This window comes from Pieris rapae, chromosome 5 (genome assembly GCF_905147795.1).
Source record: "Pieris rapae chromosome 5, ilPieRapa1.1, whole genome shotgun sequence".
Lineage (NCBI taxonomy): Eukaryota > Metazoa > Arthropoda > Insecta > Lepidoptera > Pieridae > Pieris > Pieris rapae.
The window spans coordinates 1,692,268-1,707,023 of record NC_059513.1 but is presented as its reverse complement, the minus strand read 5'-3'; the positions used below and the strand labels follow the sequence as shown (position 1 = coordinate 1,707,023).

The 14,756-nt window shown below is 36.4% G+C and overlaps 1 protein-coding gene across 1 annotated transcript; it reads left to right on the top strand.

Moving 5' to 3' along the window:
* The first annotated feature begins 950 nt into the window (after positions 1-950).
* LOC110996396 (N-acetyltransferase ESCO2) lies at positions 951-14,299 on the top strand. The gene is made up of 10 exons (XM_022264048.2): positions 951-1,459; positions 1,717-2,772; positions 3,785-4,177; positions 8,280-8,408; positions 10,079-10,174; positions 10,669-10,784; positions 11,143-11,211; positions 11,708-11,872; positions 12,082-12,203; positions 12,404-14,299. The coding sequence occupies exons 1-10, from the start codon at positions 1,201-1,203 to the stop codon at positions 12,606-12,608; spliced, it is 2,610 nt and encodes an 869-aa protein (XP_022119740.2). The 5' UTR covers positions 951-1,200; the 3' UTR covers positions 12,609-14,299.
* Positions 14,300-14,756: the final 457 nt, after the last annotated feature.

Sequence of the window (14,756 nt, the reverse complement as noted above, 5' to 3'; positions counted from 1 at the left end):
TAATTAACCTCTCCTTAGTTGTCCTTTCTCACGTCACAATATTAGCGTCGCTATAAATATTTGTAGGTATAAGTTATTCGTGAAATATAATTATGAGAATAACATTAAATAAATCCTTTCTTACTATTATCAAACCAAAGAGATTTAAAATCTACCTTAGACGTTTAGAACTCTGGGATCTCTGCTACAGAGTACATATTGTGTTGGAACGGCCAGTCCAGTAATTATTTGGTTAGCGGTACATCTAGTAGTGAAGATTGTAGTTGCCATATTTACCTAACTCATGTCTTTGAAATCATAAAGACTAAGTAAAAAAAATATTTTTTATTTTATTTTGTCACCTGGTTTTCAGGATACATTACTGTCATGCACTATGGAAGTAGTAGGAAATAAAAATATTAATTCTAGTACACAAATGAATTATGGTAGAGCAATAGTCAGTGAATATACCTAAATCTATTAGAAATATATTTTATTTTTCTTAATTCGATTGTTCATTCTGGAAAATTCATGTTTATGCCCTAAAAAATTGTAACCAAGATACGAGACCTACGAATTAAAAATAATAAAATTAAAAACACAAAAGGGCTTTTAATTCTTAGGTATAGTTTTAGTGTCAAGCGGATATTCAATTATATTTTTATAATAAATTATGTTATAAAATTTACTTCTAAAGAAGTTGATTTTATAAGCTTAAAGTTATTTGGTTTTATATTTTATTTATCTCGTGAATAAGTTGATTTCAATATTCCATCTTCTATTTATAATTATATATTTACAAAATATATTAATTTTGATTCGAACCTTGTGTTTTTATATTCAAGTATGAGGCATGAGCGAAACGTACGAGCGATTCCGTCAATATCCTATACAACAGCTGTCACTGTCGAGTGTTAGCTTATTGTTGGCATTTTTTTTTCTGTCATGACATTTGTTTACGCGCCAAACAAGTTCGGACAATGCTGTGTGGCTTTTACTAAACGCTGTTTAGAGTGAAATAACTGTGTTTATTGTCTCCTTTAAGTGATTTTATTCATTATTTGTGTTTTATAATATTGTTTTCGGGATAATTCATAAGTTTTACCGGCAATGCATAGTTTTACCGAACTTACAGTGGAATGAGTTTTTGCCAGTAGGCGCGAACGGCAGGTGCAAGCATAAGTGACTTTTTGGCGTGGTTTTAACTTAAACTTATATGTTATGGCTGCTATAACTCCTCGGCGTTCTTCACGCCTTCCTCATACACATACGCCTAAAATGTCGGAGCGAAAGAAGAGTCTTTTTGTGCCAGAAACGCCTCCCAAGCAGGAGTCTTTGACGAAGCATCGAAGGCTATCTGTTGTTGATAGTGAAGGCGATAGCGAAGATTGTGATCTAGGGATCATCAGTACTCTGGATTCTAGCTCTTGTGATGAAAATGATCCTAGTTTCCCTAAAACACCTGAGAGGTTTCTGTGCCGTGAGTTCCAAATACTAATACAAATCAAACTTGTGTATTTTCTCTCTCTTTATTCTTTCCATTATATTTATGAAAACAGTTATAATTCCAAAGTAATTTCGATATATGTTTAGCATATTACTAATTTTTAGTTAATCTACAATGTTAATATGGAACATAGCATTGTTAGATTTATATAAATGTTTATATATATATTTATGTGTTTCTACTATTCCAATCATAAAAAAATTATAATCTCTTTTACAATTTCCTTGCAGGTGGAACTAGAAGTCACTCTCGTAAGCTTAACCAAACAACAGATCTGAAGAACTTCATGAAATCTCCTTTTACATTAAAAAAGTACCAAACACGCTATTCCTGTCCAGAAAAATGCATGTCCTTATCAACACCTGTTACACCACAATTTCAAAACCACCCTGGAACTCCATCATCTAGTCACTCTTGTACAAGTGTCCATACAACTTCATCTACCTCTAGCCGGGCACGAAAAAGCTTGGCCAGTCTTATTGCTGACACAGAGAGTTGCAGCAGCTCTTTAAAAGATCTAAACTTTGACTCAGATTCTGGTTCCGACTCTAAAGAGAACACACCAACCAAATCCTTAAGACGTTCTAAACGTCATCTAAAATTAACACCAAAATTGCAAAGCTTCAAAGGAGTTTTATTGGAGCAAAAGAAAAATGTTACACCAATAAAATCTGCAGTAGTTTGTCTAACTAAAATGGATTTTAGTAATATATCTCCATCTCATATAATGAAAACTCCTCATAATACTACCGAAACTAAGGCATCGCCACCTAAACTCGGTCATCGCAGATCTGTAATTGAGGTTCAAGAGAGCCCTGACTCTGTTTGTGGAAGTGAAAAAAGCTACAAACGATTAAACTACGATGACAAAGCTGATACAGGTCCTGTATCAAAGTATCCACGTATAGATCCTAGTACTGCTCCCAAAGCCCGTCTCTCTCTCTTTAACAGTGAGCGACTTAAAGAAATTCTTTCCACAAAATCATTCTATGGCAAAGCAAATCCTGAGCTAAACCCTAGTATCTCAACAAAAATATCTCATGCTATACAAGTGACAGCAACTCATAAGCATAGACCATTCCATCCCCAGTCTAACAGATACAAAAGAAAGCCTGGCCAAATTAATATGGGAGTAAGACATAAAATTAGGAAGCCCAAGCCCAAGAAGCAAACAGTTGTTAAAACCAATGTGATGGGAATGAATAAATCCTTAGTATCCAATACCACTGTATCTACTAGTAAAGATGAGTCTATGAGTCAAGATACATCACAGGAAATGGAGCATGGTAAGTGAAATTTGATTTAATGTGTTATCTCTGATATGGGGCATTACCTAAGAACTATCGGGAGAAGGGGGTTTTTGATTCTCTTATTCGGTAATTATGACAACAGTAATTATTTACTTTTTGACACATATTACCGAGACAATGTCTATGCTTGAAAAAGAAATTAATTCTTGTGCATTCCTATAAAAAATTATATTTTTGAGAGCTTTGCTTACTTTTGCCGACAGGGGGGTGATAATTTGCAGTAAATCTGTTTACATAATACCTGAACGGCCCCTATGTAGTAAGCTAATAGTTAGCTATCTCACAAATAACTAGAATATATTTTGCATTATATGTATGTATGAGAAAAAGAAAATTTTTATAGTACTTAAAAGCTGCATTATGTAAATTGTAAATAATAATCTTAATCATAATTGTTATTCACTTATATTTTCTAAGTGGACTGGTCTATATAGGTCAATGATTATTTTACTTGACTTTATTCTTTGAGCAGTATTGGCTTAGTGGCTTCAGCGTGCTACTCTCATCCCTAAGGGCGTCTACTTCTTTAATATTTTTGAAGTGAAACTTCTTTAGAATCGATGTGATTTCAAACCGGATGCAACAGAAAAAGCGACAGTAAAAAGAGACAGAAACATATATACATAAGATTTAACGTGGCAGAAAATAAGATAGGAGGCATTATACAGCCTTTTTTTACTGCCGCTTTTTCATTTAATCGAATTTGTCAAATTAAAGATTTATATTAAACCTATAAATTAAAATATACTGTTTTTAATGAAAAGTTTAATACATTTAGATAGTAAAAAATGTTTAATTTAAATATGATTAATTATAAAAACTTTGTTTTTGAAGGTTTCACTTCTATCATGTGTGAATTACACACATATATATATATATTTTATTTGTAAACCTTTTTTTTTAAAGAAAAACTAGCATGCATGTCAAAGCACATAGCCAAAAATAACAACAAAAGAAAGTACAATATTCCACCAAAAACTTGTTACAGACAAAACAGATCCGTTTGATAAAGAAAAACAGACAATTGAGGCATTACTGAGTCAGTGGACGGAAGAAGAGGTGCCTGAAAATGAACTGGTTCATAGAAAAGAACTCCCTTGCTTCAACAGCACTGTTATTGAGGAGACCAACCCAATATTCGAACCAGTCATAGCTGTACCAGTAAACAGTGTATTACCCCAGGATGAACCGGTGATCCTTGAAATAGGCCAAAAATTGCCGACAGCACAGTTGGAAGCAGTCCAGCAAAATGATCAGTTGCAAGCTGATGATCAAATAGGTGATGCAGTAATGGAATCTCATACAGACAGCCATGGTGTGTTATCAGAAGGTTTACCAGTTGAAGGTGGCTATATCGTTGTGGATGGAAATGTTGTTCATGGTAAGTGACTATTCCAAAGTGTCTTCTGGGCTTAACCGGGATTTTTAAGGTTACCTGAGAATTGATGAGTGAATCCAGTTTTGTATCAATATTCAGTTATTTATGTAGACTTTAACTTTATGACTTTAAGGCGTAGGGACCTGACGACCCCATCGCCCACTGGTGAAATAACCTGTGAAAGAGGTTATTTCACCAGTGCAATCAGTCAACCCCCTTCCTAGTGGGAGTGCCATGCTGTTGCTTTCGGGCTTCAGCCAAATGGGCAGGCACGACCGGGGCAGTACCACTGTCTCACAGAAAACCGGCGTGAAGTGATGCAATAGGTTTATCTTATTGTACTCGCGTTTCGTTCGGTGAGTGAGACTCCCGGAGCCCATCCCCCCCCCCCCCCTTCCCCAGAGTATGACGGTGCAGTTTAAAGAAAGATTACCCCAGGGGGGTACCACACGTGGAGAATCCCCCTCTGGGCGTCCATCATCGGAACAATCAGTATCCGGTGGTGGATGCACAGGCTGCCCTTCGTATTCTGGGGTGGGCAAAAACTGCGCTCTAAACAAAACATCCAGTTCTAGTTTTAGGTTTCGATCTCGGGGCAAACGGAAGAATTCGCCGAAGGCAACCCCTTCCACGCTCACAGTGGACTTCACCAATGTTAGGGGGCTCAACTCAAACCTAAACGCGGTTCACTTTCACCTTGAATCTGCGAAGCCGGCCTTATTCTTCCTCACTGAGACTCAGATATCCTCCCCGGCTGATACTTCTTACCTCTCCTACCCGGGGTACAAATTGGAACATTCATTTGTGCCGCGGGCGGGAGTTTGCGTGTACGTCAGAGAGGATATCTGTTCTCGTCGCCTTGGGACGCTTGAAGGAAGGGACCTATCTAACCTCTGGCTCCGCATAGACTGCGATGACCATCCGCGATTCTATGCGTGCCTGTATAGGTCCCATAGCGGAAATGACGAAACTGACCGACTCATCGAGCACATCCAAATGGCTACAGATTCCCTGCTTGAAAGGGTTCCTACCGCCGAAATCGTGATACTTGGCGATTTTAACGCCCACCATGCCGATTGGCTCGGCTCTGAAACCACCGATCACGCGGGAAGATCCTTTCACGACTTTGCTTTAGCCTACGACCTGACACAAATGGTCCCTGCGATTACGCGAATACCAGATGTGGACGGTCATAAACCCTCTTTGTTGGACCTTCTGCTGACTTCGCATCCGGAGAACTATCAAGTCTCCGTTGACCCGCCATTGGGTTCATCGGATCATTGTGTGGTCCGGAGTACTGTGCCATCTACGCGCCCTTCGCGGTCGCGCTTTTTGGGTTTTCGCCGTATTTGGCACTACAAGTCAGCAGATTGGGACGGGATGCGGTCTTTCTTTGCGTCCTACCCTTGGGGGCCTATTTGCTTTTCGTCTGAAGCTCCAGATTCCGTCGCTGCCTCTGTCGCCGAAGTGGTTCTGCAGGGAATGGAACTCTTTATTCCTTTTTCTGCGGTGCCGATCGGTGGCAAGTCTCAGCCCTGGTTTAAGCGTTCTTGCAAGACAGCCTCGCGTCGAAAGCGAGAATGCTTTAAGGCATGGGCAAAAGCGGCGAAATCTCGTGATGCTAATAGCAGCGAACTCAAAAAAGCATATAACTCAGCCTCCAGGTCCTTCAAACGGGAAATCACTAAAGCAAAGTCAGAGCACATTGCCAGATTTGGCGAGAGATTGGCCCAACTCCCTTCGGGGACTCGAGCCTTCTGGTCTCTAGCCAAAGCTGTCCAAGGGAATTTTTGTCAGCCCTCCATTCCACCATTGCACAGGGAGGATGACTCGCTGGCCCACACTGCGAAGGAGAAGGCCGACCTTTTAGGCTGTCTCTTCGCGTCCAACTCGACTTTGGATGACCGAGGGAGATCACCACCGAGCATTTCACGGTGTGATTCTTCGATGCCGGAAGTTACATTCCGGCAACGTGCTGTCCGTAAAGCATTATCTTCCTTGGACATACATAAGTCGAGCGGGCCGGATGGTATTCCTCCAATTGTGCTGCGTACTTGTGCTCCTGAGTTGGCTCCGGTCTTAACGCGCCTTTTCCGGTACCTGTACTCGCTTGGCACTGTCCCGGAGTGCTGGAAGATCGCATCGATACATCCGATCCCTAAAAAAGGCGATCGCTCCGATCCGTCCAACTATCGCCCAATAGCGATAACCTCCTTGTTCTCCAAATTAATGGAATCCATTATTAATTGCCAGCTCCTGGAGTATCTGGAGGGCCACCAGCTGATAAGTGACTCTCAGTACGGCTTTCGTCGTGGTCGTTCGGCTGGTGACCTTCTTGTATACCTTACGCATAGATGGGCGGAGGCAATTGAGTCCAAGGGGGAGGCTCTAGCGGTTAGTTTGGACATAGCGAAAGCCTTCGATCGGGTGTGGCACAGAGCACTGCTCTCGAAGCTTCCAGCCTATGGGCTTCCCGAGAAATTATGCGATTGGATCTCCAGCTTTCTGGCCGATCGGAGCATCAAGGTCGTCATCGACGGAGCATGTTCCGACCTTAAACCCGTGAACGCTGGGGTCCCACAAGGCTGTGTTTTATCCCCGACCCTGTTTCTTCTGCATATCAATGATATGTTGCAACTTAGCAACATTCACTGCTATGCGGATGACAGCACTGGGGACACTCTTTACACTGGCCGGGCAAGTATTTCTCGGGCAGATGTCGATGAGTACCGGAACAAACTTGTGTCTGAAGTAGAAACCCTACTACGTGGAGTCTCTGACTGGGGCAGACTAAACCTAGTCCAATTTAACCCCAAAAAGACACAAGTTTGCGCGTTTTCCGCTAAAAAAACACCCTTTGTCGCTACTCCTCTTTTCGAAAACACTCTCCTTAAAGCCACAGCCAGCATTGGAATACTTGGCGTTGACATATCGAACGACGTTAAGTTTCGCGGTCACTTGGAGGGAAAGGCAAAATTAGCCTCCAAAAAGCTCGGTGTGCTCAGCAGGGCGAGACGGTACTTCACTCCGGGCCACCGCTTGCAACTATATAAAGCTCAAATTCGGCCCCACATGGAGTACTGTTCCCACCTTTGGGCGGGTGCTCCCCAGTACCAGCTTCTTCCACTTGACCGTATTCAACGAAGAGCGGTTCGAATCGTTGACGACCAAAATCTCTCCAAGCGGCTTGATCCTTTGGCGTTGCGTAGAGATGTGGGGTCTCTCTGCATCTTCTACCGCATTTACCATGGAGAGTGTTCAGAGGAGTTGTTCGGATTAATACCTGCAGCTGAGTTTCATCATCGGACGTCGAGGCAGAATACGAAATTCCACCCGTATCACCTCGACGTCCGCCGTTCCACAACTGCGCGTTTTTCCAGGCAGTTTTTGCCGCGCACCACCACTCTGTGGAACCAGCTGCCAACTGAAGTATTTCCGAACCAATTCGACTTAGGGTCCTTCAAGAAAAGAGCGTACCAATTCTTAAAAGGCCGGCAACGCACTCGCGAGCCCTCTGGCATTGAGGGTGTCCATGGGCGGCGGTATCACTTAACATCAGGTGAGCCTCCTGCCCGTTTGCCCCCTGTTCTATAAAAAAAAAAAAAAAAGACTTATAAATGTCAAAACATATTTAAAAACATCCCCAAATGAGTGTAATAATATAGTCAATACATTTTTTCCACCGATTAACGGATATTATATTTCTTTGATTTTCTTATTTGGTGATTACGTCAACTGTAATTATTTACTTTTTTCAAGATACACTGTCTATGCTTGAAAAGTAAATGCCTTTTCGAGGGTTCAAAAAATACTGAAACTATATACATATATTGATAATAAATACTATTATTTTTGACAGCTTCGCTTATTTTTGCCTATTATTATTATATTATTTTTTTATGCCTAATTCTGCTTACGTAATTCTTCAATCTTCAAATTCTATCAACAATAATAATAATAATCTTTATTACAATGTCGATCCAATTATGCTTAACAATTGTTTACTATGAATACGAGGCTAAAACTCCTCAGATTTATCATATCACACCCAAAAATATAGATTACTTTGAAATATTGAAGATTTTGTATAATATATACATTTCAGGTCAGCACGAAATACCCGATTTAGATGAAATCGAGCGAGAGATAAAAATGCTTGATGAGCAAATACTCAAATTGGCTGAATCAAATAACATCAATGCTGAGGCAGTGTTGGCGTCTACTGAAACAATACGTAAGTTGATCTCAAGCAAAATTATACAAATAAATCTGTGGCGCTGCAACCTTTTTAGGTTTGTGCCTCAGATTTTTGATTTTTCGTTTGTCAATCAAATAGGTAAATAGGTGTTTAGCCTCCTGTGCCTGACACATCGATTTTTTGGGTCCAATACATGTCAGTTTCCTTACGATGATAATTTTATTTCTCATAATACATGATTATATCTATGCTTTGTATATTTTGTCAATTAAATTAGTGAATATTTCACACATACAATCTTTAAATTGTATCGTTTATTAAAAACCTAAACATAATCAAATATACAGTACAATTTTCTTAACCTACTGATAGTAATACAAAATTAAACAAATTTAAAAAGTTTAGTAAGTTAATTAAAATAGTTATTCGATTTGTACATATAATTGGCACAATTTTGCAATCCAAACAAATTAGCAAGTAATTCATACTTTAGCAATGTTTATTCATCAAAATCTTTTATAGATATATATATAGGTAAAAGGGAAGTTAACTTCAATAAAATACAGTGTAAACTCCAGGTAACATCACTCGATTTAACGCAGTTATGTACATTTCTGTCGTTATATTATACTAGCCATCGGGATTGCTTGCAAATGTACTGTTTTTGACAATGGTCAATGACTAGTAAAAAAAATATACCAAAATTACTAGTGCAGCAAAAGACGTCAGACAATAATAACAGACTATACGGAATAGTGTTCAAATAACATTCTTTTTGTGTACATAACTTATTAAGACTATTCTAAAATATACCTTTTCTTTTTCTAATTCTGATTCTTCTTCTCTCCATTTAACGACATCTCTCTATAACACCATAAAATGCAAAGTCCCTTCAGTGTCGTTATATAGAGTATACACTGTATTTACAAAAGACATTTCAATAATAATATTAGTTATATATTAGTAGTACATTCGGGATTGGATGCTACAATCTGCGCAATTTTATATTATTTTTATTGGAATTATAAAAAAAGTTCATTAACATACAATTGCTTCAGTAATTAAATTAAAACATTTATTTTAAACAATTAAAGTTATTTGCATACAATACTGCTTTAACATTTTACTAAAATCATTAATGTACAGCAGAATTCTTTGTTTTTTCCATCAATATTTTCTACAGTAATTTAACCTTCTAGCACGTATTGTAATGTCCCGTAATGGGGTATGGGGCAGACTGTTACTTTTGTCCGATTTGGGCAAGGATGTCATACTGAATTTATAATATGATGTTTAATTTAGGGACAATTCTGTGCCTTCAACTCAAATTAAATAAATTAACTTAAAGACCATGACAATCAGTTAAAATGCAAGCTTTTTATTGTATGTATTGTATTTCGTATATTAAATTTTATTATTATTATGTTATAGCCTTATATCAGAATACAAGATATATACATTACAGCTAGTTTTTGTTAATCTACGATAACTGATTCTGTGTGCCCACAGGCAAAGGCCTCCCCCATTTTTCCTTATTGTATATCAATCTCGTCCCGGTCTTTCCAGTCTTTTCCACGATTTCGTCGGCCCCCCCTTTTAAATTGCCTACCTCGTTTTCTTTTATGGCCTCTTGGTTGCCATAGTGTTTATTTAATAAAATTTTATTATTAAAGAAGATTAATAATATAAATATACTTTTTTGACAGAATCTCCGTCAATCCCGACTGAAACAGATCAATCGACGAGGCTTTTCCCAATCTTCACAAAGCCTAATCCAGGAATTTCGACAAATATTAATAAAGGTAAAATACTCAAAAATTTATTATTTATTTATTTCAACTATGTATTTGCGTGTTGTTCCCACAGGAATGTAAGTGTATGTTCAATTCACCATGCCTCCTGTTGATAGAGGACAATTCTTTGTTTTTAATTTATTTTATTACTAATTACTTAAGATGTTATGTGGAACGTTGTGTAATGGTTGTAGCTTACAAATGTTGTGTAAGAAAAAACTTGGCGATTAAAAAGAGTGGCGGAGAGTTTTTGCCTGATCTCTTCCATTCTACGCACTTGATTTGAGAACTGGTAGTAAATGTAAATTTAGAAGCATTTTATATATATTTCTCTTTATTACGTTAGTAAGTGTATATTGTGTTACTTATATGAATAAATGACTTTTCACTTTTATTAAATAAAAAATTAATTCCATGTTTGAAGTGACTTTGTGGATAGCAATATTTGTATTTGAAACTTAAACATGAAATAATAATAATAATTCACAAATATAAATTCACAGATTCTCCGGATAAAAAGAAGAAATTTATAAAGACTGGAATTGATCAGTATGTGATCGACGCGGGGCAGAAGAAATTTGGGGCGACGCAGTGTAGAGAGTGTGGCGTTATATACCAGGTAATTATTCAGATTTGATTACACTATAACTATGTAAAGTAGAATAAGAGCAGTGTTGGCCTAATGGCTTCAACGTGCCACTCTCATACCTGAGGTCATTTTCAACTCTTTAATTAATAATAATTGCTGTAAAATACTTATCCTAGTTTTATATAAGTGATGTACAATAAACACTAATAATAAAAATTGACCTTGGACATAAGCCTCTAAGGGTTTCCACTCTTCTCAGTGTCTATCTTTTAATTAATCTAAAGTAATTCCCAAGATCACGGTATCATCAACAAATGTGTTCGGTAATTAAAACAATACAATACAAGTGTTTTTTTAAAGAAATTTACATTATTTTTATAATTTTCAGATTGGAGATCCATTAGACGAGCATGATCATCTTATTCACCACAATGCCACTGACGTACTTAAATTTAACGTAAGTGTATATTGTAAATATAAATTAATTGACATTTATTTCCAATCCCAAATCCAGTGTAGTTTTTCAGCGTTTCTCAACCAAAAAGCTGAAAACTTAAGTAAAACAGTCTTGCGATCATCTCTATAAAATTATTATAATATTTATTAAACGAACCTTTACTATTTATTTGAAACAAAATCGACAGACAGACAAACTTAGACTATCTGTTATTGAGTTAAAAATTATTAACTTCATACATAATGTTTTGTCATTAGATTTAAGGTGTTTTTTTTTATTTTTTTTGATTTCTGAGTACATACTAAATTTTACCCAAAAAAAAAACCATTTGATATCATTATTTAAATATGCAATCATCCGAGGTGACTTTTGTTTAAAGTAGTGAAATCTATATAACATTTATTTATTTTTTATTTTATTTCTAGGCTCCAGACTACCGCCACTGTGACAGACATACCCAAATTAATTGTATTAATTTTTTTTATATACATTTCAGGGTTGGAAAGACGAATACATAGTAGAAAAGACACAAACGGGTCGTATTTTACGCGTTCGAGGTGGTGATACAGGGTGGAAGAAAGTCCTCTCCGTACTCAATAGAGTGGTCCATCCTCAGCTCGGATACAGCTCAGATTTGCCAGGAGATACCCATGGATACACAGTACGTATTTATTTGTTGATCCAAATAATGTGTTTAAATAATTATAACAACAACTGAAAAACTAATCGCCTCTTTTCTTAATAATATAAAAGTTTTCTTATGATGTTTTCCTTAATCGTATAAACACATACAGAAAGAAAAATACATTTTTCATGATTCATATACAATTTCTTATATATTTCATATTCAGGCTTATTTTAAATTTTCAGGCCTATCTGTACATTGAAAAGAAGCAAATAGTGGGTTGTCTGGTGGTTGAACCCAAAGCCAGAGCTTACAAGTTACTTCCAGGTGAACCTGACTGCTGCAGCATCGAAGACTATCCTGTCAAGTAAGTCGTGAGACAAGTGATTGCTATATACACCTTTCGTCTTTTTTTAATTTATGTAATTCCGTTGAAGGTTATTCCGCTAAAAGCAATAAAAGCTACGGGTTCTCAGAAAAAGCTAAGGCCTCATAAACTAAATAGAACACTTGTCTTGTATTTGTATGTGGTTTCAAAACAAATGACTAATTGTAAATTATTTACAGATGCGGTGTATCCAGAATATGGACCCACGTAAAGTACCGCAGACGGGGCGTGGCGGTTCGTATGTTGGAATGCGCACGCGCATCTTTCCTCTATGGAATCGCTCTCACCAGACAGGAAATTGCCTTCTCTTCTCCTACTCCCTCGGGGAAGGCTTTTGCCACTAAATATTGTGGCACCGAAAACTTTTATGTGTACTTGAACTAAAGTGAATTATGATTTTTTAAGTGAATTAGATAAGTGAACTGAAACAAATATGTGAATAAGTGTGTTGAAAGGAGTAAGTGACTAAGTTAGTTTAGTTAGTGAATAGAAACTACGCTATGTAGTGTTCCACAAGTAGTGTAGAATACTTTGTCAGTCATTTGAATACTCAACAAAATGTTGGAGCTGTTAGATCCGGGTAATATTTTTAGGAAGAAATAATATGTTAAACATATGAGAACATTCTATGGTTTAGTGTATTGTATCTTAAATATGGTTTTTTGATTAAAAAAAGATGTGATTAGTTTCTTAATCTAGGTAAGTGACTTTTCAACCTCGTTTATAAGGATTATTTAGATTTTGACAAGGTACTCGCATTTTCACACAAGACATTTGTTAAGCTTATTTTTAATGCTTCTTTAGTGCTAAATGCGGAAAGTTTTAATTGCTACTTTGGAAAAGCATTTTTTTTTTGTATGGATTTTTAATTTCTTCTAGTGTTTTCCTTTTGTTTTTTATAGAAGTTTTTAATGTAATATTTTCTAATTGTGATTCATATTTGGGACCAATATTTTAGTCATATTTATAAGTGCCAGTTTTATTTATAAGATGAATGTGCCTCAGTTAGGTTAAGTTTTGATTTAAGAAAGGAGCTCAAATACATTTTAAAGTTTTTAGAAATATTTGTATAGCTCTCTAAGTGCCGTGTGAAACCCCTTTATTAAAAGTATTGGTCAGATTTGGTAGATTTTTTGTATAGAAAGTTATTACTTGGAAAAATAATGATTGTTTTAAAGCAGATATTTTTCATAACAAATTCGGACGTACGTCGTTTAAACCGTTATAATGTTTGGCTTTTAGTTTTATATTTTAGAATTTCATATTATGCGTAGTTTATATGTCTACAGTTTACACAAAATACGCTTATTTGTCATATAGTACTTAGGGCTTTAGGCTTAAACTATTAGAAGAACTGTAACAATGTTCTTTTGTGTAGTTCTTGACGATACTCAAGTCAAGATTTTGACTTGAGAGCATGGAGTTTGGGCCTCACCATTTAGAAGTGTATATTTTTTTGTAAAATGGTTTAGTGTGTTGGATGTATAATTGTGCTTGTTAAATAACTTAATTTTTCAATTATTTTTGCCAACTATGAATTAATTCTAATTTTTTTAAATGTTTAAATAGATGAACTGTATTGAAGTATAAACCATAATGAGGAATATGCAAAAAAATTTTAACTTATGAGGGTAGATGCATCTACCCTCGACTTCTTACAAAATTTGAGTATGAGTTAAAAATGCTTGTTTTGATATAGTAGTATATCCAAAGACTCACATGTTCCCCTTTTGCCCTAAAAAAAAATAATGTTTAATTACACTAGTGTGATTCAAGTCCCTTCCATAAATTGAGTTTGTTGAAGTTGGAAGAGATATATTTGTAATTTAGTTATATTAGTGTAATACATTACTTTTTTTAAGGGATAATTAAAGGAAGGACGTTTGTGAATCTGGCTACTGTTTTAATTTTCCATAAGTTTCTGTGAAGCGGGGATGAATCCAAAGAAAGTGTACCTTTAACAATGCCATAGAAATGTAAATAATGTTTATTTGCATAGCCTCTGGATGATTGTGTCCCTGTTTTTTAAGTTTTCACAAAGTAATTTCGATTTGATTTTAATAAAAGCCATGTTTTATAAAGTTTTTTTATTTTATTCTACTTTGCATCGACCCTGTTATTTATAATAATCTAGCAGTTATTTCTCTTCATATGTGGGTACAATACAAATTGTTTAGAACTGGCCAGTAAGAATCATTGCTAATAAAACCTTTTTGATTTTCAATGTTAGAACTCTTTGGTAACCTAATGTAGTTGACAAGGTATGTTAGGCTGCGATTAGCATTTCTTAATGAAACCCCATCTCGTGCCACTATTTACAATTGAATTAACGAGTTTAAGCATGGACGTAGCAATCTCAGTAATTATCCGGGTGTGGGACGTCCTTGAACAGCGATTACTGAAGTCATCAGTGCTGTGCGACGCATGATAGAGGAAGATCAGAGATTTGACATCGTCACAGGTAATGAAAGCTATATATTGCTACGAAACCAAAAGATAATCATCTTAGTCGGTGTTTCCTTTCGGATCGGC

Coding starts and splice junctions, on each gene's coding strand:
- LOC110996396 (XM_022264048.2), top strand. CDS start 1,201: ATGGCTGCTATAACTCCTCGGCGTTCTTCACGCCTTCCTCATACACAT. Junction 10,785..11,142: donor AGTGTGGCGTTATATACCAG/GTAATTATTCAG, acceptor TATAATTTTCAG/ATTGGAGATCCATTAGACGA. Junction 11,212..11,707: donor CTGACGTACTTAAATTTAAC/GTAAGTGTATAT, acceptor TATACATTTCAG/GGTTGGAAAGACGAATACAT.